Source organism: Centroberyx gerrardi, chromosome 21 (assembly GCF_048128805.1).
Source record: "Centroberyx gerrardi isolate f3 chromosome 21, fCenGer3.hap1.cur.20231027, whole genome shotgun sequence".
Taxonomy (NCBI): domain Eukaryota; kingdom Metazoa; phylum Chordata; class Actinopteri; order Beryciformes; family Berycidae; genus Centroberyx; species Centroberyx gerrardi.
Genome location: NC_136017.1, coordinates 9,788,407 through 9,815,306, shown reverse-complemented (window position 1 = coordinate 9,815,306; position 26,900 = coordinate 9,788,407). Strand labels below are relative to the sequence as shown.

At 40.7% G+C, this 26,900-nt stretch overlaps 1 protein-coding gene across 1 annotated transcript in view; it reads left to right on the top strand.

Annotated features, from left to right (window-relative positions):
• Window positions 1-11,656, top strand: part of LOC139917694 (cilia and flagella-associated protein 47-like) — a 59,559-nt gene extending 47,903 nt beyond the window's left edge. Inside the window, exons 56-67 of the mRNA XM_078290972.1 lie at window positions 228-403; window positions 869-976; window positions 1,634-1,745; window positions 2,519-2,623; window positions 3,347-3,503; window positions 3,631-3,714; window positions 4,815-4,962; window positions 5,713-5,903; window positions 6,654-6,828; window positions 9,497-9,658; window positions 10,286-10,454; window positions 11,028-11,656. Of these exons, the coding sequence (XP_078147098.1) occupies window positions 228-403; window positions 869-976; window positions 1,634-1,745; window positions 2,519-2,623; window positions 3,347-3,503; window positions 3,631-3,714; window positions 4,815-4,962; window positions 5,713-5,903; window positions 6,654-6,828; window positions 9,497-9,658; window positions 10,286-10,454; window positions 11,028-11,219 (1,779 nt within the window). The 3' untranslated portion in view covers window positions 11,220-11,656. The remainder of the gene's footprint in view (window positions 1-227; window positions 404-868; window positions 977-1,633; window positions 1,746-2,518; window positions 2,624-3,346; window positions 3,504-3,630; window positions 3,715-4,814; window positions 4,963-5,712; window positions 5,904-6,653; window positions 6,829-9,496; window positions 9,659-10,285; window positions 10,455-11,027) is intronic.
• The last annotated feature ends 15,244 nt before the right edge of the window (window positions 11,657-26,900 follow it).

The following is a 26,900-nucleotide window of genomic DNA, read 5'->3' as shown; positions in this document are numbered from 1 at the left end:
TTTAAATCCTGTCAGTATTGTTTAGAAATAGCAATGAATTTGATTGCCAATCATTATTAACTGATGCATTAAGTTTAATATTCACAATCAACACTGAAGTAGTGGTACTGCTGCATGCTCATCTATTACAGCAGAGCTGAACCTTGCATTCTTGGTACTATTAGACCAAAAAAACATCACATGAGAAAATAAGAACAGGTATCACCTTGGAAATACTGTGTTCCCAGAGCTCGGCTGTCATAGAGATCCCTGTCAATAACCCACATGGGGAGCCGCTGATGCTCGACGTGTACCTGGAAGGAGAGGACCTGAGTGGGGCCAACATGGTGTCGGTCCCCCCCCAGGGGGCTATCACCTACAAGGCCACCTTCTCTCCTGGCAGAGTAGGAAAGAGGAGGGGCAGGTAAGACTCGCTACACATCCCTGAGGAAGACTGTCCTTTGGCTCCCTGGTAGTCTAGTGGTTAGGACTCAGTGGTCTCACTGTCACTGCCTGGGTTCAAGTCCTGGTCAGGGAACAATTTAAAAGGAGTAGTAGTAGCCATAGTGAGTAGGAAGACTAGCCTTCAACCTGACGACCCAGTTTCAAGCCCCTACGTTCTCTCGGTGGGTTCATCTGTAGCTGACCTTCCTTGAGGGAGCCAAGCAAAAAGAGAATTTCTCTACAGGATTTATTATTAAATGCTGTGTAAGACCTAGCGACTATCACTTTTTATTAAATGCGAGAGAGAGTATTTTGAGAGCACTTTCACCATTAATTTGTAACATACAGACAAATTTTGAAAAAAGGTATGAATTTGTAATTTAGTTGCACACCTTTGGCTTTTTAAAAATGTTTAAAATGTGTGTGTGTTTGTGTTGCCTGCCAGTGTGGTGTTCCAGTCGGAGCTGGTGGGGGAGTTCTGGTACCAGTTGGAGCTGTATGCTGTTCCTCCTCCAGTCGTCACACTACCACAGGCCTGCTGTCAGCTGGGCAAGTATGTGTATGCATGCAAACATACACACACACACACACGCTCTCTCACGCCAGGGCTGTCCGCTAGGAAAGTATGCAAACACATACACACACACACACACACACACACACAGAGACACACACTAGGGTGAGTACGTTCACACCAGTGATTCCCCACCCTCAGGATTTTCCCAGGCTTCTGTAGCAGCTTATGTGCTAAAGCTGGCTTTCTGTTGCGTATTGTACAGGGATAGGGGGGTGGAAGACTCTAAGATCCTACACAGCCTTTATGTGCAAAACTTGTGTGAAGTAAAACCTAAGGAAAAGACAATACTGCAGTGCATCCAGAAGCCAGAATATTTTGCAGAACATTTTGGGGTTCCAGTTCTCCTTCATGAGGTTTTCCAATCATATAGGTGGCCTTCCTAAAACATCGTTGTGCAGGGGAAAATAAATGGAGGGTGGGGTGGCATGGTTACAGGAGCTAAAATAAATGTTTTGTAAAAAATTGTATCGGTTCCAATGGAGAGTTTTCAGAGTCACACGGTATAATTGCTGTTTAAAAAATTCACCAAGTTGGCAACAGTGGTCTTGGCATCTAAATGTTTCAATGTTTTAATGTGCATCTGTTTGTTTGCATACGTGTGTGTGTGTGTGTGTGTGTGTGTGTATTTGCCAGATGGACCAGACAGACCATTTCTCTGGTTAACCCAACAGCAGAGAGTCTGGAGCTGGCCGTAGCCAACAGTAACCCCAGAAACTACACACTGGAGATGGACTCGGGACACACTGTTAGTACACACACACACACACACACACACACACACACACACACACACACCTTTAGCAGGCATATCTTGCTTTTTACCAGCTCACTATTCTATCACATTATTGAAAATGAAGGGCCCATTTCAACTATCATACATCTGAACTAATTTCTTGTCTCTGCACTCAGAGATATTGATTCACTGAGATTTTTGTTGTGCTTTGTAGTTCAATAGATATTTGTTTTTAATTATTTGGATTTCATGTCCTAAAAATGCCCACACACAAGTTTACAAAGCAACTTACTAAATTGAAAAGTACTGTATATTTTTCCCAACAGTTTTCAGAATTTTAGGCCATAATTTTTGTTCATTTTCATAATTCCAGTGACTTGTATTCCACTCTACATGGCATTACTCAAACTGTGCCAATTTCAAACTGTGCTGACTCACAGTAACTCTAAAACTAAATGACTTCATGCACAACTTCTTTTTCCAGTTTTTGGAAGAGAGATTCTGTGCGTAATAAATCAGCTTTGTTTTTCAGTGAAGTGCTCCTTCAAGGATTCCAGCACTTCTTCCACCACAGCTCTCGTCCTTTCACACATAAACAACAACAAACGAGAATCACGGATGTCAGTTGGAAGGAAGAGACTTGCTGTTATTTGGATGGAGAGCTGCTGGTTGCCTAGCAGCGTGATATAGAGGATTTGTCTGTTTGAGCACAAGTGTGTTTGTCCTCCATTACAGTCCCCATGAAAGCTATTTCCTGTGTGGGTGTGTGTATGTGTGTATTCCAGCTTATTGTGGCACCCCACTCCTCCACCCAGCTTGGTGTCCGTTTTAGTCCTTCGTCCATCGGAGAGGGAAACCACACAGCACAGATCACTTTCACCTGCCCTCAGGTATACACACACACACACACACAAACACAGAAAGAAAATGCATTACATAAATCACCATCACCTGCCTTCAGGCGTACGTACACACATACACACACTCATACGCGCACACACACACACACATAAAGATACACATGTACATGCACACGCATAACTAAGCGCATGGATAGTTCACTTCTTTTTCCTCTTAAAGGTGTTTAAACAGCTGCTCTCTCTTTTCATTCGCTCTCTCATCCCTCCCAGTGCTCCACATAAGGCTCGGGGCCCTCTGGGTCAGTTCATAACGCTTTTTACTGGCCCAGATTTCACGTTTTATTCAAACTGCAGAAATCTGTCCCCTTATTCCCTGCCATAGATTTCTAAAAATATTCCCTGCAACAACTTCCCTGAAGAGACATAAATCTAAAAGAAAGATTCATGGTAATTGTAAAGGGTACGTGCTAGTTTAACTTAGGGATGATGTTAATGTTACATGCCGGGAAGGTGTGTGGCTGACAGGGTGTGTGTGTGTGTGTGTGTGTGTTGGGCAGGTATGGTTAAGTGGTCCATCTAAATTGATATAGTGATTCTGTTTTCTTGAAACTGAATTAATAAACCCATTTCAGTGAATTAGGTCAGTTAATTAGGAAAATTATTGTCAATTAGTTTCTTCCTCTTTCTAACTCTTTCTCATTTCTCTCCTGGCTGTTTCTGTGTCTCTTAATCCATCTCTGTCTTTCTCTCAAGTTGAAGGAATGGTGTTTCTCGTTGAGTGGGCGTGGCCTGAATCCAGAGAGGGAGGAGCCAGTGAGCATCTCATCTGTGATTGGCTCCCACGCCTCCGTCATCGTTCCCTTCACAAACCCCACTGAGCTCCCAGCCCTGCTCGACATCACACTCACAGGCACTTTCTCTCTTTCTCACACACACAACCACACACTTTTTCCACCCACACGTTCTCGTCACACGCATGCCACACACTCTAACACACACACACACACTTGTAATGTTGACATTTCTTCTTGTCTCAGATGAGGACCCGAGTGAGGCCCCCAGCTGCCATCCAATTACTAAGGACAAGGAGGTGTTCTGCATCCCTCTGAGACATACTCAAGGTCTGCTCAGGCATTGTACTGTGGAGCTTTGTGGGAAAATTAATTCAATATGAAATCATTTTTTTTTTTTTTTTGCAAAAACTGCACTGCTCAATATGAAAATTAATATATTTTTGAAGGACTTTCTGCAGAACCACGTATGTGCACAGAGCTATAACATTGTGTTAATTGATACCACAATAGTTTACACCAGCCAGTAAGCAATGCTTTAGTGAATATTTCTGGGAAGCAACATTTTGTTTAAAGATGTAAAAACTGAATCACTTGACACTTAAAATATTCCAGACCCCTCAATATTGTAAAATTTTTTGTAACAAGGTTTTTGACGTATGCTTCATTAAGTTGCCTCTGCTGAGAAGATGGTCAGGCTTTCAAGCTTGCCCTAAAGCCAGAGGCTTCACTCTGAAAAATTACTCAAAGCATTTGTCTGCTATGTCAAAGTCTGGGTATCAGTCTGAGGTGGTCTTTAACATATTATATGCAGGGCCCAAATGAAAAACTAATGCATCCTCTCACCCTGGGACCTAGGCCGATAACAAATACTCAGTCTATGTATGTCTAGGATCCAAAAGAAGCAGTGATAAATGTCCTGGTTTCTAAGGGTGATTTCACTTAGAGATATTATAAAATCACAGAGGTTCTTTCCTTGTCTAAAAATAAAGAACTATTGAGCCCTCTGCGTTTTCTGCAGTAATTTGACCCTGAGGTATTGGCCACTTATGCCGGCCTACTTGTACTTCCACTTCATCACCAAACAAAGTTAGCTAGTTACCTACGCCACAAATGAGCAGAGAGCTTTTGGTGTTCACAATTTGCAAATCAACTGCTAAGTACCACTCCTTCCAGGGAGGATTGATTTCATACAGGTCAGAGTTTGTTTCGATAGTTCATATATGTGCAAAAGATGTTCAATAACTTCTCTTAGTTCACTTGAATGGCTGCAATAGACCAGGTCTGAAAACAGCCTCCAACTACTCTAATGGTTTTGCAGATCTCCACGTAACAAAGTGGAGCGTGAACTCTTATATTTCCCATTTGGTTACCAGGCTGAAATTTTCAAAAATGTTTGTGACTGTGTCCGTTGCCCATCTTGTCTGTAGGCGTGCAGGTCAGTGCAGGGGCCGGTCTGGATGTGCCTGTGGTGTTCGCCCCTCACTCTATGGAGCTACAGCGGGCCTGGCTCTGCATCACTATGGAGCCACTCAGCAGCTTGGGCAACAACACAACCTCCAACACGAGCAACACAAGGTGTGTGTGTGTGTCTATTTATTTGTGTATCTGCATAAAAGAGTCTGTGTCTAAAGCCAAGCGTAGATAGACTGGTATCAGACAAGTTTTCTTGACCTTTAGTAAAGCCTTAGATCTTAAAAGGGCGAGACATTTTGAATTTGAGTCTGATGTCCCCCCTTCTTTGTACATCCAAGCAGGTTTCTACATAGACTCTCACTGTAAATAGCACAAACGAGAGTTACATCAGATCCTGTATATTGGTATGAAATGCCACGTCTTATCATATTATGTGAGAAAAACTTAAGTAACGCATTACAATGACTTTATTCCAGTGTGTACAACAGGAAACATGTTGAAAGTACACAATAATTTTGTGTTTGACCTTAATTGAGATATCCATACTGTATAATGTACTTACAAGGGTGTAACAACACAATGCAGGTACCATAATGCACCAAGTAGCAATGCAATCCATTACTTTTACTACAATCTGTATTTTGTCTATTATTTTGGGGCTAATCGAAAAAATGTTTGGGCTTCAATCCATTTTTACTCAGTTAAATAGATCTAATATCCTTATCGGCATGAAAAAAACAAAAATCAAATTGCTTTGCTTTGAGTTCTGTCATTGGTATGGTATCCTGACACAGATACCCTATATTAGCGAGTGTCAGACATATTCAAATCCTGTATTTGTGCATCCTTAGTGCAGGCTCCTAATTTCAAATGTTTAAGTGTAAAAATGCCCTGCACAAATCTTTCTGCCAGGTCAGAGCAGGAGTTGTCGCCCATCCGGTGGGTTTACCCCCTGCGTGGGATTCCCATGCAGGAGTCCACTGAGCCCTCAGCGCTCGGGGTGGTGCAGTGTGAGGCAGGCTGCCGGCTGGAGGAGAGCGTGGACGTCCTGCTCACTGGATGTGTGCCGGGGAAACAAGACAGCACAGGACAGGAGGGTGTGGGTCAGTATGTGATTTTTACTCTTTTTTTTGGGTCCAAATGGTCTCGCAATATCAGAAAACACTTTTGCTAGACCTTGTTAGGGTAAGGGGTTATTTTTAGGGTCATGAGTTAGAATTAATTAGGTTCGTATTTGGATAAGAGTTAAGGTTAGGTAATGTCCTCACAGTCAGAAGTGGAAAAAGTATTGAAATAATTTACTCAAGGAGACTTAGTGTTGCTCCACTTATTCTCACTCAAGTTTGAAGAGGAGCAAACAAAAATCCTCAAAATCATATGTATGTTCTCAAACTGATTATCCATTTTGCTGTAAAAAAAAAAATGCATTAACAATAGAAGGTTTGGAGATGTTTTTTTGAATCATTTTTAATTATATCAACAAAGCCAGTGACAATTATGGGACTTAAGTACAGAATGACTAGTAGTAACAGGTCTCAGTAGACTACTTTTATGACTAAAACTCCAGTAAAAGAAGGTCTAAATATCTATGCTTGAATAAAAAAATACTTAAGTATAGAAGCAGAAAATTGTGCAGACATTTTAAGTTCTCAAAGTAGTTGCTCAAACCCACTTAAGTACAGCAACTAAGTTATTTCTTTGTTTCCACCGTTGCTCACAAGTACAGCAACACTTGAAAGGACGTGTGTGGTTGTGTGTCTTTCTGTTAGTCTATGTGTTTTGGTGAGGTGTTCCTTCCAAATACGCCTCCTCATCGCCTCCTTCCCGCCTCCTTACGTCCTGTTTCTGGACAGTTTCCCGGGTGACGCTGGAGGACTTCCTGTGCAAGGTGCGTTTGGACAGCGAAGCGGAGCGTTCTGAGATGGAGGAGTGCGTTTCCGTCTCCGCCCAGGCAGCGAGGAGGGATCCTGAGTCCGGCATCGTAACACTCACGCTTAATCTGGTCTACGCCCCCCACAGGCCGCACAGGTTACAGTATACACACACACACACACATTAATGTACAAGCACTCTGACTCACACACACACACTCTGGTTCATATTTTCTTCCATAAGGCATTTGAATGAGTTCCAGAAGTGGCTTTTCATTGAATAGCTTGTGTGAATGAGTTTCAGTAGCTTTGAGTTTGCTCATGTTGTCGCCCGCACATAAACCACACCGCTGGTACTGTTACCAGCTAAAAGCCAACAAACACCCTGCACACACACTCAGGGAGAGAGAAACCACAGTTACACACACACAAACACACCCTCATTCTGAGAGAGAGAGAAACAAAAACCCATACAGACACACATACACACATTCAGAGAGAGGGAAACCACCGATACTCACTCATAAACACACACACATTCTGAGAGAGAGAAACAAAGGCACATACAGACACACACACGTTGAGAGACACAAACCACAAATAAACACACCGATACTCACTCATAAACACACACACATTCTGAGAGAAGTAAACAAATACACACACACACACACACACCTCTGTGTGAGAGAAAAAACAAAGCCACACAACACACAAATACATAACGCTAACACTGAGAAATAAAAAACAAACACCACACACACACACACACATTCTCAGACACACACACGCACACACAAGACTAAAACACACACGATCAGAGACGCACATGATAGAAAGAAGGCACACAGACACTTTCTCCATTTGCTCTCTCTCTTTCTCTATCTCTCTCTCTCTCTGCTGTGTACAGTTCAGATAATACATCCTTCCTGGGTAAACACTGCATTAATTTATCTCTCTCCCTCTCTTTTTTGCTCTTCCCCCTACTTCCATCTCTCTCTTTCTCTCTTTTATTTCTCTCCATCTCATTCTCTCTCCCACCCTCACTCTCTGTTGCTCACTCTCTGTGTCTCTCTCCCTGCATCTTACTCTCACTCTCTTTCTCTCCCCCTCCATCTCAATCCCTCTCTCGATTGCTATCTCTGTCTCTTCCCCTCTCTCTCTCTCTCTCTCACTGTCTCTATGTCCCTCTGCCCCTCCAGCTGGAATAGTGCTGTTTCTTCTTGAGTGGGTGTGGCCTCTGCATTCATTTATTACTAACTGTCTACATGTGCTGAGTCTTAATGTTTGTACCTAAAGGTTGCGGTGCTCTCTTAAAGGTAAAGGAAGGTCAGCTCATTAGCTGCCTCTGGTAAAATAACACTAGCTATGTTAGTGCAGATCCCCATAGACATTACATCATGTTTGGTGTGAGCAGAAAACCCAGCTGTAAAAAGCTCTACTGCGTTTACAATCGAACCACCTAGGCTTTTCAAACTTGTTAGCATTGTAATTTAGAATGGGAGTTAATGAGGATGAGCATTGGATGTTTTATTAGGCACACACACACACACACACACACACACACACATAGACACAAACACTCTTTTACTGTGTACAGTACAGCTGGTAACAGATTAGGTTACTTTCAAAACATAATCCACTCCAGATAACTGTTTAAAATTGCTTCAAATTGTAATCAGGAACTTAATTGTCCGGAATACTTAAAGTCAATAATGTAATCTGATTACTCTCAATTAGTTTTGGGTTACTTGGCCTCAACAATCCATTGATTATTGCAGTTAAACACTTTATTCTCATGTAAAGGCTTTAATTTGAATAAGGTTTTTATCCAATTCTACAACCATTATCAGCTATTATTGCTAGAGGTTTAAAATTCTGTTAGTGCCTGAAAGCCTTTCTCGCTTGAAACAAATTTTTGAGTTATCTCGTGGTCATCATTTATTTTCAAAAGTATCTAATCTGATTTGTATGTAATCTGAAGTATACGATCTCTCTATTTGTACAGTACCGCTGTAAACAGTTACCTGTTCTGTACTGTAATCCTTACATTACATGTGATCCCGCTGAGTAAACAGTGCATTCATTTATCAGCTGCTGTCTTCATTTGCGGAGTCCATTAATGAGGCGTGCCCCGGTAGAATCAATACCTCAGAGAGCTAATGACTTCTCCATGAGGAAATGAGGGGGGGCGGCAACGCTAATAGGCTCTTCCATTATCTGCATGGTATTTCTCTGGCGTGGGTAGGGAGATGAGGAGGGCAAGTATCAGGAGATGGAAGAGGGAATATAAAGACCGGTTTAGAGAATCATGTTATAAAAGATAAATAGGAATTACACTTTCAAGATAAAGAGTAAGAGTGAAATTTGTAAAAGAGGCTCTAAATGATGGTTGGTTACCTGCTAAAGACTTACCAGCCACAGGCAGAATTAACCACCTGGTGTTAATTTCCCACCACCAACTAATACACACACACACACACACACACACATACAAACACACACACAAACAGTGGTATTATTAAAGTAAATTAGAACGACTGAATCATGTTTGCTACATAAATTAGATTGTTAGAATGATGTTTTTAGGGGTTTTAGGTTGTTTCTGCATAGTTAATGGTTAAAGCTGTTCCTTTACCTGCGTGTTATTCAGAGCATGTGTTCATTTTTAACAAAGACATGAGAGTGATGTTTTTATGATAAAGTAGAATGTTGTTTTTGGTAGGATGGATGATGGTTTAATCTTCTTCCATGCCATACCTGTTATTTCCATAGCTGCTTCAATAAAAACTGTTTTGAGTGTATTTATGTGTGTGTGTGTCTAGATGCACAGTGGTCCTAGTGGTGCAGTGCGTGTCCGGCGGACTCTGGACGTTTCCTATCACTCTTGTCGCCACGGAGCCTCGGGTCGATGATGTCATCCACATTGCAGCTGTTGGGCTGGGCAAGACCTCTGCTGTGGGCTTCCGTCTGACCAGCACCACCAGGTGTGTGTGTGTGTGTGTGTGTGTGTGTGTCCATATTCGTCTTTGTTTCATTCACTCTTATTCCATCCAAGTTTCAGTAAGGGGCACCTTGATATTCCTATGTATGTACATCAGTTTCAATCTCTGGTCAACAAAAACAGTAACATAAAATTGAAAAAAAAAAAGTGTTTTTTTATTTTTTTCCAGTTCTCACCATAGTTTTATTTGCAACTATCTCATGAAAGTTTAATTAAGAAATGTCTTGTAGTGGTAAATAGATTGAGGTTTTCTCTAGCTAATTTTATTTCGGAATTACCAAAGTAATTTTTAGAAAATAAAATACTGATTGACGACAAGCTGCCAAGGGGGCTCCCTGAATTGACAGGCTTACAGTACTCAGCCATACATGCTGACTTAAAGGGATTTGCAGCAAGGGTGATTCTGTATTAAACCACAGCAAAGCAGTTTAACACTACACTCTTGAAAACATCCATCGAAACACCACGGGACATGTTGAAAAAAAATGACCTAACATTCCTGGACACTAACACATCTAAAACGCATGCTGTGCCCACTCATATGTGAGTTCGTTTTTAACAGAATAATGGTCGTCTCTTGGCCTTTAGTAATTTGAAGTCTTGGTTCCAGGAGGCCAGAGCGGTTCACAGCGGCGTTGCTCCCAGGCAGCGGCAGTGAGTTCAAGGTGACTCCATCCTCTGGGGTGTTACCTCCTATCGGCTCCACCGGAGCCCTCATCACCGTGTCCTTCACCCCCACCATGTACAGCAAGAGGCACAGAGCAAGACTGTGCGTCCAGGTACGTAACACACTGCATGCTTTAACAGCAGTGTTGGGTGGTAAGCAGGGATGTAGTGGAGGGTAAACCCACCTAAACAGTTTATCCACCTTTATATGTTGCAGAATAGAGTTTAGCCACCTTTTCAACCTGACTTTTCAGACTGACAAATAAAACATACATCTTTAGGTATCCATTTTTCTATACTTAACAAACACTTACTATATAATTAAATATTTCCTGTTTCCACCTACACTTATCAATTAAATGTTTAATTATTTTGTTAAAATGACTAGGCTAAAATTATACATTATGATTATTAATAAACATTATTATTATTATTATTATTAAATTGTATACCTACTTTTGAAACACCGGTATGTAGTTAGGGCCTTTTATGGGAGGAAAAAGCGTTTTTTTCTGAAAAGATAATAGATTTTTGCCTCTATTGGTGGTTTCTATTTGTGGTTGCAATACTTACATTCTTACATCACCCATACACCTGTGCATGCATGCTGTAACACGCACAGCAACACAGAAACATGTACAGACAATGATCAAAGTTGCGTGATTGACAGCTGACCTCTATTCCAGGCGGCAGACATGCAGTGGACCTATGAGGTGAGAGGGAGGACCTCCCCTTACTCCCCGCCCCACTGCACCACATCCTCCAATGGGAGCGCTTCTGTTCTCTGTCCAGCCAATGAAGGCCAGCGGAACTTTGTGGCCCAGAACCTTCGGCTTCCTGCTCTGGCTAACTCATCGCCTCTCAAAGTCCGCAGATAAAAAAACATTTTCACTCACTCATACAGCTCAGGAGCTTTTCCCCTGTTTTTACATTTGAGTCACAGCCACATTAGCTTTTACCCAGCAACATTTACCCTGCAATGTCACCCTCACTTACTTAAAGCAATATCTTTCTATTTGGAAATGTATTCTCTTATTTCCACAGGCACTTGCCACATTGATGCCGATGGGTTTCACCATTTGTCCTTTTTGTTTCCCTGCAAATGGCTCATTAGCCTTGTTAGCATTTCTCATCAACAGTTCTAATGAGCTGTTTTTCTGCCAATACACAGATTTTTTTCCCTATATTGTGGCAGGAGCCCCAGTGAAGGAAATTTAGCAGAATAAAATTGAAATTGTTAAGATATTTTTTTCAAACTCACATTTGTTGTCCAGTCCTTGTGACCCAAATGCTTTTATTGGAAATCCCTGTTTATCCATGTGAATTTATCACTTATTGTAATAAACTTTAACTCTGTACTTCACTCACAGGATACCAAAGGCATCACTAGCACATCAAACACAAATTACGAGTGTATTATAATCACTATAATCAGAACATAATATACTATAAGATACACAATGTGCCAAAACTCTATATAACTAATAATGATACCTGTCATTCCAGTAACACCAGAATCATAATGCATCATCATACATGTCGTAACACATTACAAAGCATATATATATAGCCATATATGCTAGTAACTGTTATGATTTGTTTATTTTTCCTCTAAATTCACTTCAACTGAAATGTTACCAACCTTGTTTTTCTCATCCCTTCCCCTATGATCCTCTATTAAAGAGCAGATAGCCCAGCCTGAAATCAATTCCACCCCAAACTGCTGGTCCAGTGATATTCCCAGTGCAGACGATATTAACCAGAACAACCTTGAAATATACAGTCACCTTTCTGAAAAACCTCAGTAGCTTTCAATTAATAAATCAAACCACATGAGCCTTACAGTACGGTGTGTGCAGCCTGTGGGCCTGTGTGAGTGCACGTGTACACTCTAGAGAGACGGAGCCCGCGCCTGTCTGGCTGCATATTATGTGCATCTTCATGGCTGCTTTTCCAACCAAGTATTTTTATGTAAATTTTGATTAATCGAATTAAATTGGCTAAATAAAAACATCAAATTTCAGCAGAATTTCCTCAATATTTCAAAAAGCATTTTACGCTTGATTGAGGTGAAAATGGTGAAAAATGTTGTTCCTAAAGAAATGAGGCGATAGCAATGGAAACGGATTTGTGGAATAAATAATAATGCAGCCTTTCCATTTTTGCTCTTTATTCACTTCTATACAGTTGGAATGGAAACACATGCCTTTTATTACGTGCAACATTTCAAAAGTTTGTGTAAAATTAGGTTAGTAGTTGGATGGAAACATATGTGTGTGCCTACCTTTCTGTGTATTGCTGTGTGTGTGTGTGTGTGTTAGTGTGAGTCCCATCCACGTATGGAGCTGCCCTATAGCTCACCTTGTGCCTGTGGAATTATTCACGAGGCAGTTACGCTCAGTTATGCCTCCATTAAGCACCATCTGCAGCCCGCTGGGGCAAGAATGGAGTGAGGGAGGGAGGGAGAGGAGAGGAGAGGAGATGGGAAGAGAGGAAAGGATAGAGGAAGGGAGGGAAAGATAGAAGATGGAGAGAGAGCGGAAGGGAAAGATAGCAGAGAGCAAGGGATGGAGGGAGAGAGAGAAGATGGAACGAAAGCAACAGAGGGAAGTCGAAGGCGAGGAAAGATGGGAGCAGTAGATGAAGTGGGCAGTGAAGGGGGTGGGGTGGGGGGTAGGTGGAGGATGAAGGGAAGAGACACTCTTTGCATGTATTTTGCATATCATGACTGAGAGAAATCAGGAGAGGGTGTGTAGGTGTGAGTGTACAGCCTGTCTGTACTCCTGCCTGACAATGTGTGTGTACGTACTGTATGTGTGTGTGTGTGTGTGTGTTTTTGTAGCTGTTGATTTCTGCCGATAGATTACCTGCGGAAATGAGCTCCCCTCCTTGCCTTCCTCAGCGGGCGCGTTACCCCAGCAACAGATGAGCCAAGCCAACAGTAATTGGTCGAGGGTCTGTTATGTTGCCTGCGGTTACAGGAGATCACGCCGAAGTCAGACTCGTGATAATGAAATCATGATTACAAGCTGCCGAAGTGCCGGCACACCACACCGAGCCAAGCGAGGCACATCCAGTGACCTCTATAGGAATTAAGACCCTCAGACTTCTCTGAACATTTTGTCTGAATTCTGCTTTTCATAACATTGAAAACAACAGTTTTCAGTGGCAGAGAGAGAGCAAAATATTGTGTCCATCTAGTAAGGGAAATTCTTGCTGAAGAGGGATTACCCCGCTCCTGCTAAGGCTGCCTACGTGCTTTCTGTATGGTTGAATGGTTGGTGTTGGTCTGTACAGACACACTGGGATAGAAGATTTCAATTGAATCCCGCTGTTGAAGATGTGAATGAACTAGCTTGTGGCCAGCAATCCCTATAGCTTTTAATTATGGATGCCTAGATTACACTATGTATCAGTTAGCAGTCAACAGAAGTGTCAATACAGAAACTTTTCCCCTATATATAACGTCTCAAGTGTCAGGCGAATAAAAATAACAGGCTAAAATAAAAAAGTGCAAAAGAATTCCTCAAACACTGTTTTGTATTCAGATGGTTCTTCTGTGTTAAGTCCAGGACTTTTCCACTGGGTATATCTGACAGAGGCGTGGGTAATATATGTAACGTCAACTCATCCTAAACACATTGAATTTGACTAATCTGGGCACAATGGACTGACAACATGTTTTGATTTGCCTGGGGCTGGTTTGCTTAGTTTGTCAGCGACTTAAGAACTTAAGTTTAAAAAAAAACATTTTAGATTTCAAAGAACTTTGATGCCGTCTGACAGGCGAGCCATATGGCGCTGCATTAACTAATCCTGCTCGTTTCCCAGACATTCCTAAATGGATTATCTACTTGGCTGCTTAATACCATTTCATTTTCATTCTGTCACAGAGAGTCCTATCCCCATACATCACTCACACTGGGATTCAATTAGCATGGCAGTAATTAAGCAGGGGCTGTTTCTCCCTGAAATGCGCACAAAATTATTTGACAGCCTGCCAGTAGAAGGGAAGAGGGAAACGTGTGTGTGTGAGAGAGAGCGGGTGAAGATAGAATGTAAGAGGAAGAGATTGTTCCATCAAATGTTGTCATTTAGTCAAATATCCATCGTCACAACATAATTGTATCAGCCATTCTCAATAACACTCACACACACACACACACACACACACACACACACACAGAGCTGCGACGTTTGCTTTAATATGTAATCTAATAGATGTCCAATTACCGACTTAAACTGATATTCTGTCAAACTTCATTCATGGGGTATGGGGAATAACCAGGTAGCAATACAATAAATAAACAGTATATAGGGCTGAGCATATACTGTCCTCTTCATGCTAATACTAAGTTCCTATTGGTTTCCCATTCTACAGCCATGATAAAGCATTATATCAAGATGGGTAAAACTTAAATGTATTTCTACAACCTCATAAACATTTTCCCCCTTCACACATGGCTTTAAGTACTACAACACATCACTGATTTTAAAACTATCCAGTCTTTTCACCATTTAATGTAATCTGTTACTCCTCAACCCCACACACACTCACACCATTCAAGTTAGGACAGGCTAACTCTTCCCGTCACATTTCTTCCCACTCCTATGCTTACCAGCATGATAAAGGCTTGCATACAAATTGATGGAGGATAGTATTTCTACCAGAGGAGTAAATTTAACTGACTTCTCCATCTGTCAAATACACACATACACACACACACACACACACACACACAGTGATACACAGCTGCACAGCCCATCCTGCAGTATTACAGCAGAGGAGAATGGTCCGGTTTTCTGGAGAACCCAGAATCCCTCACCTGTTAGTTTGAGTAGCCAATCACGCATCAGCCTCGTCTCCCACCGAAACAACTGTGTAGTTCTTTGAAGTGGAATCTAATTATTGCTGCGGCACATCTCCGCGAACAGTGTGTGTGTGTGCGTGTGTGTGTGTCCACGCCCATGCCTCCGAGTGTGTGTGTGCATGTGTGTGCACGTATCAAAACTCCCCCGGTGAACGTGACGGAGGAGACAGGGAGAAAGAACAAGCGGCTCAACTCTGCTTTCATCCTCTCCCCCCGAAAACTCCACTCTCTTTATCCCTGACACATGGAATATCATCGCTCAGTGTGTGTGTGTGTGCATATCAGACATTTGTGTTACATATTTCATGCAGCTGACGATTGTAGGATTCATCACTCTGTGTACATCCGAGTGTTTGACAAACCAGTATGTGTGTGAAGAGAAGCGTGTGTGTGTGTGTGTGTGTGGTTTCATTTGAATGCTGTATGACACATTGTGAAGCAGCTGATGACTTTGCAACAGACTGTTGTGTGCATGCATATCTGAGTGTATGACGCACTGGTGTGTAGTTTCATTTGAATGTGATATTACACATTGGGAAGCTGTTACTCTGACTGATGATTGTGTGTGTGCACATCTTGGTAAATGATGAGCCAGTGTGTTTGTGCAAAGTGTCTGTTTGTGCATGAGTGTGTGTGTGTGTGTGTTGTGTATGCCTCCTTCATGAAGTTATCCTCGGCAAGCATCCGGCACCTGTGTCTTGTCTCTGCCACCGATGGAGACAGATAGAGAGCTGGAAGCGCTAGGCAGCAGGATATGAAATATGCTAATGAACCAACATAATAACCCATCATCACACAGACAAAAGAAAAAATGACAAACTTAGCAAGGGATTGTGTCTTTTTTTTTTTCAGGCTTGTTTCAAGGCATTTAAAGTGAAATTGTCTTACCTCGCCGAGGGGCACTTTCAAGCTTGTTTAAAAAAGTTGTATGTAGCTCATGATAATGCGAGCTGCTTTAAGAGATCAATCATAAGAGAAATTGTCCACAATCAATTTTCTTTTATTCAAGAGCCAACTGGAAATTTCTCGAAAGTAGCAAAGATTATGGGTTGCTTTGTAAAATAACGTGACTTAAAAAATTCTTGACTTAAAGTCCCCTGCCAAGCCGTTCATTTCTTGCAGTGCACTCACACACACACACACACACACCCCCACACACACACACACACACACACACACATATATATACACACAACAGGCCATAATGCCTCGGCTCCAAACACAGCAGGGGCATGTGTGTCATGCACATCAGTGAATGTCAATGGCTATGACTTTGTGGCTAGCAGAGGCAGTTAAAGTCCATTTAAAGAGGAGACTAAAGAAGAGGTTGTTATATATTTCCCACTGAAGACCTATACTTTAAAGTAATGCCAGTCATCAGGCAAAATGCCAACATCATCTGCCCCCTGGAGTGAGTACGCACATCCAGTATTAAGCCCCTTTTTCCATTCTTCTTCATCAATAAGTGCAAATAGGAAAAACTGCCTCTTGAAAAAGCCATTCCAGAGTTGAAGGAAAGTACGTGAGTGACATAACGATTAGTACTTGCAGCCAGTGTTGGTGGTTGACTGCTCATGCAAACAAGTTATGAGAACTATAAATGTAAATGATGTCCAAATAGACATGTGATAAGCCTACATCTGTAAAGATTTCTTTCATTGCTCTGATATAATGTGTATATCATAAGTGTGGAGGTAAAAGTGGAGAGTGCGAAGCGATGGAATCAGTATAATCAGTTCATGAGAGATGAACACGCACTCATATACACTCTCTCATCATGTTAACTTGTTGGCAAATGAAATCATGGGGAATTTAAACCATTATTCATTTTGTTAAGGACCCTCTAGAGGGCCATTTCTCTCTTGAAGAATCACCGTGCTCATTATTGACGCGCGCCAAGAGCCACACTTAAAACACCCTATAATGCTCATTCATTGTCTAATTGCAAAAATATCTAATTAACAATAGCAAGAGCTAGAATTTTAATAAAGAACAACAACACAAACTCACAGCATGTCATGTGTTGGTTATTGTAAGCCCTTCTGTTTCCAATAATTACAAATCAATGAATAGATTGGATAAAAAAGATCAAAAATCCCCTTCAAGTGTTAAATCACAAGTAGTGTCTGTGCAAAAATGTGATATTACTAAACTAGAACAGTAATGTTTCCAAAGTCCTGCATAATGAGAGCGTTAAAACTAAACTGTAAACTAGCTCATATCCTATTTAAAATCTCACACACAATAAGCTGTGTTATGCACCTTCATAATGTGAACATGAATATATACAGTGACTCAACAGATTATTCTGGATATTACCATGGAAACTAGCTTACACAAACCACACAGATCAGTAGTAAACTGGAAAAGGAGTATGAATTCCTCTGTGTTGTGGTTGTTGTCAGCTGTCTTGTCTGTGCAGCAGGGTGGTCTAGTGAGCAGGGGGAGTGTCCTTAATCTGGAGGATCCGGGTTCAAATCCCTGTGTCAGCAAGCCTCTGCCCTGCTGAAGTGTCCTTGAGCAAGACACTGAATCCCTGCCAGCCTCAGGTGTGTTGTTTTGTAGCTGACCCCGACCTTTGACCTCCCTGTGCAGGTGGGTAAAGGAAAAGAGAATTTCCCTCCAGCGGTCAATGAAATATCACATCATTATTATTGGGGTTTCTCCTCATCAGAGCAAGAGCTTATCAGGAGTATTATAAACAAATGGAGTAGTTGTGTGAAGGGCTATTGGTGTACATGTTAACAACTGTAACGAGTGCTTTGTTGGACAGCGTGGTTAAGAGAGACGGGGAAGATGGGACACCGGAGGAACCGGCATGCCCTCAAGGTGAGGAAGCCTTTGATTTGTAAATGAGCTACATCCTGGGTTTGATGTATGAAATTCAAATAACCTGAGGTGATTTACATGCCTCTTGCACCACAAGAGTTTCTTAACACAAATGGTAAGACGGGGTTTCAAGTCAATCCGTCGTCATGGATTTTGACGCTCAGAGTTCAGTGGGAGCGCGCTGAGGACAAAGACCTGCAGACACTGCTTGTGAGTATGATTTTCACATTGTTTGAAAGCCAGACTGAAATCAGATTATTGGAAAAAAAAAAAGAATAGACAGTTACGTATTTGATTAAAATGCATGTCCATTAAATCTCATGTTTTGTATCTAGTCATATTTTTAAAGAGTTTTGTGTGATCTACTCTAATAAAGGCTGCAAGTCAGAGTTGAGTGAAGTCCTCCCATTTTAGGATTTCATACCCAAGCACTCCACATTGGTTTTTAAAGTTGTTAGTTACCTCTTTGGTATAAAACACCTTTGGTAGGCTGTTAATCTGGCGATGTGGGGCGGCCCTAATCTAAATTGCGGATTTGAATTTAGTTGACTGAGCTAAAAACTCTCATTCATCTCATTCTCATGGTTTCCAAATGACAGACACGCCCCATCAAACCCCATTAATTATTATATTGACTACGTTACATAACACAGGCATTGAATTTCACTCTGGGTTAGATCTACTCATAATACAATCCATCCATTATCTTGCTGCTTATCCAGATCAGGGTAAAAATAATACGTACTTCTATTAATGAATGTTAAAATTACATCTATAGTAGTCTTAGGAATGGAAGCCAGAGACAGATCATTGAAAGTATGAATCTGATGTTGAGAAATACAACAAAAACATGTTCACCATGAATCTGCATATCTGTGTTGTATTTTGGCTCTCTGCATGGATAGATGATATCAATACGGCTCTGTGTTTCTCTCATGTGAAGTTGATATTTGGCCATGTTCAAATACCAAACCAAGTCATATTTTTCTTCTCACAAACCCAAACCAGAGTCAGAACAGTTGCAGCTGAAAGTAAAATTTTAATCCAATTAGAAGAACATTATATATGCTATAGTTTATTATAACTGAAAAAAGAAGCTGCATCTATTCAATTAAACACCATAATTTATAAGTTAAAAAAACAACAAATTCAGTCCATTTTTTTTAGTTATAATATTCTTTTAACTGGATATGGCTTCTTTATTTTCAATTACGAAATTATTATTGATAGCATAAAATGAAAACACATTGTGATAGTTTGTATAGTACTGTAGCTGACTTACTGAATATACAAGATATTGAATGGCAACCTATAAGTAATGATTTTTTTACCAAAATAAATAGATAAAGCGCTCTGGGATAAGTTGCTCTACATACATGTACTGGCAGTTAAAGATTTAGTTGCAGTTAAAGACTAAGTTGCAATATATTTGCATTCATTTGAATTTGACCACTAAACTCTCAGTATTGAGAGTGCAGAGCAAATCAAATCCTTCTTCTGACTTCTTGCCAAGACTGGTTCGGTTTTCAAAATGTTAATGCAATCCATTGGATCACTTTAACTCAGGAACATATTAATGATACTAATGATTGCTTTCAGTTACTTGCGTTTACTTGACCTTTAGCATACACTGGTGTGTTTATATTCTGATTTTCAGAAGCTAGTGTCAGATGATAGTGTTCAAGTATTTTCCAATCTGCTTTTGATTAAAGAGACATCAAGTCCTGCCTATTCACTCACTATTTATTGGGTTTTGTCCTTATGAAAGTTTTCAATTTGCAGTAGCCTGTCTGACTGAGTGCATATTAAAATTGAACCTTCACAATACGACAATTTTATCTGTAGTTATGTCTGTCCTTGAGAAGTGCATCAAGAGTCTCCTGATTCCAAGGTGGCATATCTCTCTCTCTCTCTCTCTCTCTCTCTCTCTCTCTCTCTCTCTCTCTCTGTCTCTCTTTCATTCTTTCTTTCTTTCTTGCTCAATGGGTAGAGCATGGCATTACATTTGAGTGATGTGGCTTAAAGGCGAGTAGGTTGGAGGTTGATTTCATGCCAAAATGCGATATCACCCATTTACAAAATTGACATTTGCACTGATTGCTGGTGTGAATTTAAAGCATATTGCTGTCACTTTAAGGCCTTTGTTACACAATGTTTTGTTTTTGAGGATAGAATACTTTGTGTTGTTTTAAGATCAGTTTCTATCATTTTTTCTAAAATGGATGTATGTCATTTTGGAATGAAACCTCTCAAACTTCCCAGAAAAAAGGTTGGCATAGCTTACATACCTGTGAGTCTGGGCCCAAGTGATGCAAGATTTTTGGGTCTGATCCGGTTGTTGATTGATACTGAACTATTGATGTTCTATTACATATTTCATTCATCTTCTATAAAGTAAGTGGGACCATTTTAGAAATAACCAATAATCCATGGTGCCAAAATCTTGTTTTTTAATTAATCTGTTGATGGATCATTGGTGTTATATATCCTAGACTAGACTACTGCTGTTGGTAGCTATTTTTAAATTCATAGACCCACATGAGAGACTTGTTTTTTAATGTGTTGCTGTCTGTTCTTCACTACTTTAGAGCCATGAGGTCCAGCCAATTCATGTGGAATTTAATTGGTAGGTACACTTTTTATCCATATACCTTAATTATCAAAGTTAGAATTGAGCAGTCCCTCAACTCTTACTTCAGTTATTTAATTTTTTATTTGTCTTACAAAGTTTACAAAGTTCTTCAAAACCACACAAATAACAAGGTTACACAGTCAGTTCTGAAACTAACAGGTAACAGGTGGCATGTGATGTCAGAATTGGGCCGATGTGATTTCTTCTGGTAACCTCCTAGCTGCCTTCCTGGCTCCATATGGACTTTTGTACTGGAATGAAAACATTGTTGTCTCTGTGTATATTTGTAATCTGTGAAAAACATCCTTAATCAACATGCTAGTACATTTCCACTTGTGCTTCTTGCAAAATGTGTGAGATACACATCCATCACAATTTATGTAACACTTTTTTATAGTTTTGAACAGCTGCCTCAAAGCCATATCAGCTCTATGAGTGGACAAACAACGCTCCAATCAACACTTGTCTACTCTAAATAATTGTCACTGAAAACTTATTAACACTTGAAAATTTGCTGTGTACCAAATCAAATCCCTTGGTAAAAAAAAAAAGTAACTCTGAGTCACATCTGGCACCAAAGCCGGGGATCCTGGGGCGATCTACCTATTCTGCAGATGGGGTTTCTAAACTTACAATATAGAGCATTATTTTTTTCTTCCTTCTTTTGTCATTGGGACTCAGAAAGAAGACGCTGTTGGCACAAAGTCACTTTGACATATAAAAAATAGGCTAGTTGTGCTCATGTCAGTCATCAAATGTTCGTTTTTTGCTGCTGAAGATGCGTTCCCTTGGAAAAACCCAGCCAAGAGGTTTTGTGAGAGCACATGTGGAGCTTTACTTGAAGATTATTGTCCTTTTTATGACATTTCTGTTTTATTAGATAGTATATACAGTAACAGCGGGATGACATGAAGCAAAGGTCATGACATGGATTTAAATCTGTGACGTTCCATGCACATGGTAGGCAGCATGGCTCTCTGGGACTGTAGTAATGCAGGAAGGGGGACTGTATGTTTCTGACAGACTCATCTTTTCATATAACAGGTGTTGTCTTCCACTTATGGCTCTTCTCAGTCTCCACGGGTAAGAGCCACCTGACTCCTCTTTTCTTCTCAATATATTTAGACTCCAGCATCTTGCAAAAATCATGCATCTCCAAAAAACAGTCAGCTTTACAGTAATAGAGATAACTAACATTCATGACATATATGCAATTTTGACATTTTACATTCCATTTTAAATGATTTGCCTTGGGCCTGCAGTCATAAATATAGTAGTTTCTGTGTTTGTTTTTCCCCAGTTCATGACAGCATTTTGGATACAATATCAGCTTATCAGTTTATCAAGGATCTCCACATAGATAGATTTTTATTTTTTATCATTTTCAATTATTTCTTACTACACATACTTCTCAGTAACTGTTACTATTTTTCTCACCCTCTTAATAATGTAATTCATACTTTCATTCATACATTTCTACTTAATACTGTATGTTCTAGTGTTGGCTATGTCAGTTGGCTGTGTTTACATCTCCCATTTTCTCTATTCTTATTTGTATTCAGTTTTTCTTTGCTGTATCCTTTTATTATTTGCTGCTGCAACAGCCCAATTTCCCCACAGTGTTCATTAACGTTTTATCTTATTGGCTGATGTGTAGCCAACATGCAATCAATCCCTTCAGGAAAACATACCTTACAAATAAACTGTAAAATACCATATCAGTGGCTTTACCATATTAAAAGCTGGAGATAATGTTTCTGCAAGACAACAACTAATCAACTAACATTTCCCCCCCCCCTCGCTGTTAAGCTGCCTCTCTGCCAAACGTGGCGCCCAGTGGAACGGCATCTCAGTCATCAACAGTTTATGGCGGTACTGCTGTGAGGGCCAATGATAGGGATAGAAATCCATACTTTGCCAACGGACGCTGCGCCCATACATCCTATCAGACCAACCCCTGGTGGAGAGTGCTCCTGCCGGGCGTGTACCGGGTCACGGCTGTCAAGGTCCTCAACAGGGTCTATTACAGCCAAAGGCTCAATGGTGCTGAGATCCTCATTGGGAACTCGGCAGAGAACAACGGCAACAACAATCCAAGGTGATCCTGGAAGAGATTATTATTATTGTTGTTGCTGTCTCACATATTCTTACACTGTTACATAAATCTGTTATGTCCGCTGCATTCGAGGAGTTATTTTGTCATTTGCTTTTTTGTTGTAACCACTTGCTCTCAAACTGCCCCATCTACTTCTACTTCACTTAGTAATTTCTTGAACTTGTTGCGTTCAACATGTATAGGTGGAGAGAGCAATAGCAGTATAGTCACAGTGATAGCATAGTAACAGAAAGAGAGACGCACCAGTAAAAGCGAGAGTCGCACAAGAAATTGGTCTCTCTGCCTCTTCTGTGATGGATTTCTCCCTGTATGGTTGCTGAATGTCGATGCAAAATGTTGAGTCTAGAAAGAAGCCCTTGCTGTTTGATGCTGAGGGACTGACACCAAAAGCTGACGTTTACCATTGATATTTTAGGTAGATGAAAATTTTTCTGCTGTCAAATTCCATTGTAGCTGCATGTGATGTCACCTCGTCTACATTTAGCCAGTTGTCCACGGGAATAATAAAAATACACCACCAAACAACAAAATGGTCCTAGAAATGCACGGTACATCGCCAATAGGTGTTTTATAAGAGTGTTAAAGTGTTTTAGAGCAGATTTGGGAGGTGGGAGCTCCACTCACCCTTTCTATTTTTTGTTCTTTATTCAGTGGGTTAGTAGTGAGGGAGACGGAAGGGGAGACGCAGTAGATAAAGCTCTGGCAGTATTCGATCCTAGGCCAGTGGGGGGAAGAGGTTTTTATTCTGCCCTATGCAGCTGTAACTACTTTTTTTTTAAAGGTCAAAGGTCATGACTAGGGTTTAGAAGGACTAGGTTTAACCTAATAAAAAATATACCCACAAATGCTATTAAATTATATACAGTCCTCCTCTGTACCAAAACTATTTTTGTCAAAACAGGAAAAAACTGTGAAGTCAATTTTCTTAGTTTGACCACTCACACAGTTACAAAAACATTATTTCACCCTTGAGAGGACAATGCTTGGCGATCCAAAAATTGTTCCCGTCCCCAAGTAGAAATGGGTGATTCGTTATCACAGACATACCCTCCTATTCGCTCCTGCTCCCCGCTTTTTATCATCTTTCAAAAGAGTGTAGACTACTAGGTGAAGACTAGCTGAAAACTGTGTAAGGTACACTGTGATGGTGTAAATGCATTCAGGGGAATTTGATTTGATATGTGCGAGACAAGAGTTGAGTTCAGATAGAATATTTGACTCTGTGTGAAATGGATCACTTTCAAAGCTTAAACTTTCACTCCTTGAAAACTTCTTCTTCCTCTCCCATCTCTCCTGTGGTGTAGATGAGGCGGTGGGTGTAGTGCGATTTCATCAGCCAGTAGAAGTCTATGGTGATTCGGCTGATGGATGGCTATGCCCTATAGCCCTAAGTGCCTCTCTCTCTGTGCCTCTCTCCCAGGTGTGCTGTCATCTCCCACATCCCGAGCCGGCAGACCCGCACCTTCCAGTGTGGAGGCATGGAGGGCCGCTTCGTCAACGTCTACCTGCCTGACAAACGATTCTTGACACTGTGCGAGGTGGAAGTGTACGCAGGTAAGTCATGGTGATGACCGACTATTCACATTTTTCGTTGTATCTCAAAGTAGTTTTTGATACACAAACATGCTCATATATTTTATATCACTCAATAGAGGGTGGATGTGGTTGATTTTAAAGCCCTAATCCAGAATTTGTATATAGCCTTTTACATTTTTGGTATATTCACATAGATAATAGTCTGTTTTACTTCAATACCTATGAGCATTACAAATATAAACAAACCTTCTAAAGTCTAAAATGCGTATAAAAACTCTTCATGTTTAGCTCTCATATACCACCAGGCTCTGTGTCTTGCTCTACATTAGCTTGTTTATATTGAAATTTATATGGTTAGGAGGCAATTTTTTCTCCAACATCAGGCCTGTAATTAGAATCCCAGGATTAATCCCAGGTTTCTACATGTTTGATTGAGTAGAGGTTAGCGAAATACAATGACCCACAATGCTGTGCAACATAATGTGATGATATAATTAACCAGTGATGGAACAACAATAGCATGACACTATACACATGTCAGCCTTTTGATTTCAACATTGTATGAATGTAGTATGTTGAAATTGCCATGTAGCGTGCATTTTCACATACAGTTATTCAGTTAGTAAGGTTAGTGTCATGTTTGCACTAAACAGAATTGGGGCATGGTAACTGAACCAGGCTTGAAAGCTATAGTACAGGTTTGTCACTAATAAGACAGGTTCAAAATAGCAATAATATCTGAGAGGGTGTACTTGACTGTGTACAATTATGTGTACAATGATGATACAGTAAGTATGAAGCTCAGCCATGGCTTTATATCATGGTTACCAATGCATTTGTACTGACTGAAAAGATTTCAAAGTAGTACTTAATAAATAAATAAATAAAAAAGAGAACAAGAAAGAGAGAGGGAGAACAGATTGCTAACTATCTTCCAGATTACCACAAGCGATGACATGGGCATGGATTTTCAGCACTGTTTTAACATTGGTTGAAACTGCACACTATTTAACATTAGGTTGACACCCAATCCCAGCTGGTTGGATACTGTCTGGGAACTGTTCATTTGACCCTTATGCTCTTTATTATTAGCTGCCTGAAATATTGGTAACACAAGAATTTAAATTCATTCTACTGTTGAATGGCACTGATACCTAAAACGTAATGTAAATGTAGAAGGATAATGCATTTTTAAAAGCCCATTTGTGACAACTGAGCACTCTCTTGGCAGGAAGGACACTGGAGATGAGTATTTTTCTTGCCTGTGGGTCTTTATTTGGTATCACAATAATACTGCCAACACAGCTACTGAGGTCAGTCTCCTGTTTATTGTTATTTAACACACACACTTGTGGCCTAACAGTGGGTTTAACTATGGCCAGGAGATTATGAAAGATACAATTTCAGCGTACTATTCCTGGAGGTCGGCGACAACTCACGGCTTTTAGAGGAGTTTCTGTGCAGTGCAAAAGTCATTAGCTGCAGTTTTTCTGTTTCAAAATAATAAGGTGTTATATTACTAGTCACTTAAATGAGATTGGGAGTCTGTGTGTGTGTTAAGTATTGCAGTGTTCCCCCATAAAACATTCACCTTCATTCTCTTTCTGTCTTTGTTGTGGCATCACCAGACAATTGGGACCCAATGGCCACCAAACCAAATATTCTCTTCCCCTCATATCCAGAATTCATCCCCCCTCCGCCCTCCATCAGTGCGGTGGTGGCGGGGAGGAACGTGACGGTGGTGGGGAAGAGGCTGTGCTGGTCGGATGCCCTGTTCTACTGCAGGGATTTCTACTGGGACCTGCTCAGCCTGCGCAGCCAAGAGGAGCAGGAGGAGGTGGAGGAGTTGCTGAGCGACCCCTCCTTCCTGCTCACCAACCACCTCTGGCTGGGACTGCGCAGGTACTCTTTTGTCTAATGCACAATTAATAGTGTGTTGTTGTTTTTAACCTGTATTGATCCGTTTCAGCAACACCCTGTTTCACATTCACACAGTTACACACATTCAGACTTTCATTTGTTGCACCCAATGTAGCTGAAAATAGTCCGATTTTGATATAACATTAAAAAGTGCAATAAAATAATTTTGTTCCCCATATTGACAATAATTATTTTAATCACAATATCTAGTAAAATCTAGCCATCATCATACAACCTAGAACACAGTGGAGAGAGAGACAGTTAGCACAGCAGATCCCCTCTGGGCCAATCAGTAACAAATATGTCACCTTGTTTTGACCGATAATTGCAGCGCCCCCCTTAAGCTAATCAGTGTCATTTTGAATATGTCACAACGCAGTGGTGAGATGCATCATTTCCCCAAGTTTCATCAAAATCTGCTCAGCAGTGTCTGAGTTATAGCAATAAATAGGAAGAGACGTATCCGTAGCCATGATTTCATTGTAGGGGACAAAGATAGGAGAGAGAGGGAAGAGGACTTGCAGTCTTCATAATTCCCAAACCAGATTTGAGCCCACTGTGTTGCGAGTGCAGGATTTCTTCCATTCTCAAGGATACTTCACTCTCACTAGTTTGATATCTGTGCCATTTATAACACCATTGCACCCCCACTTAA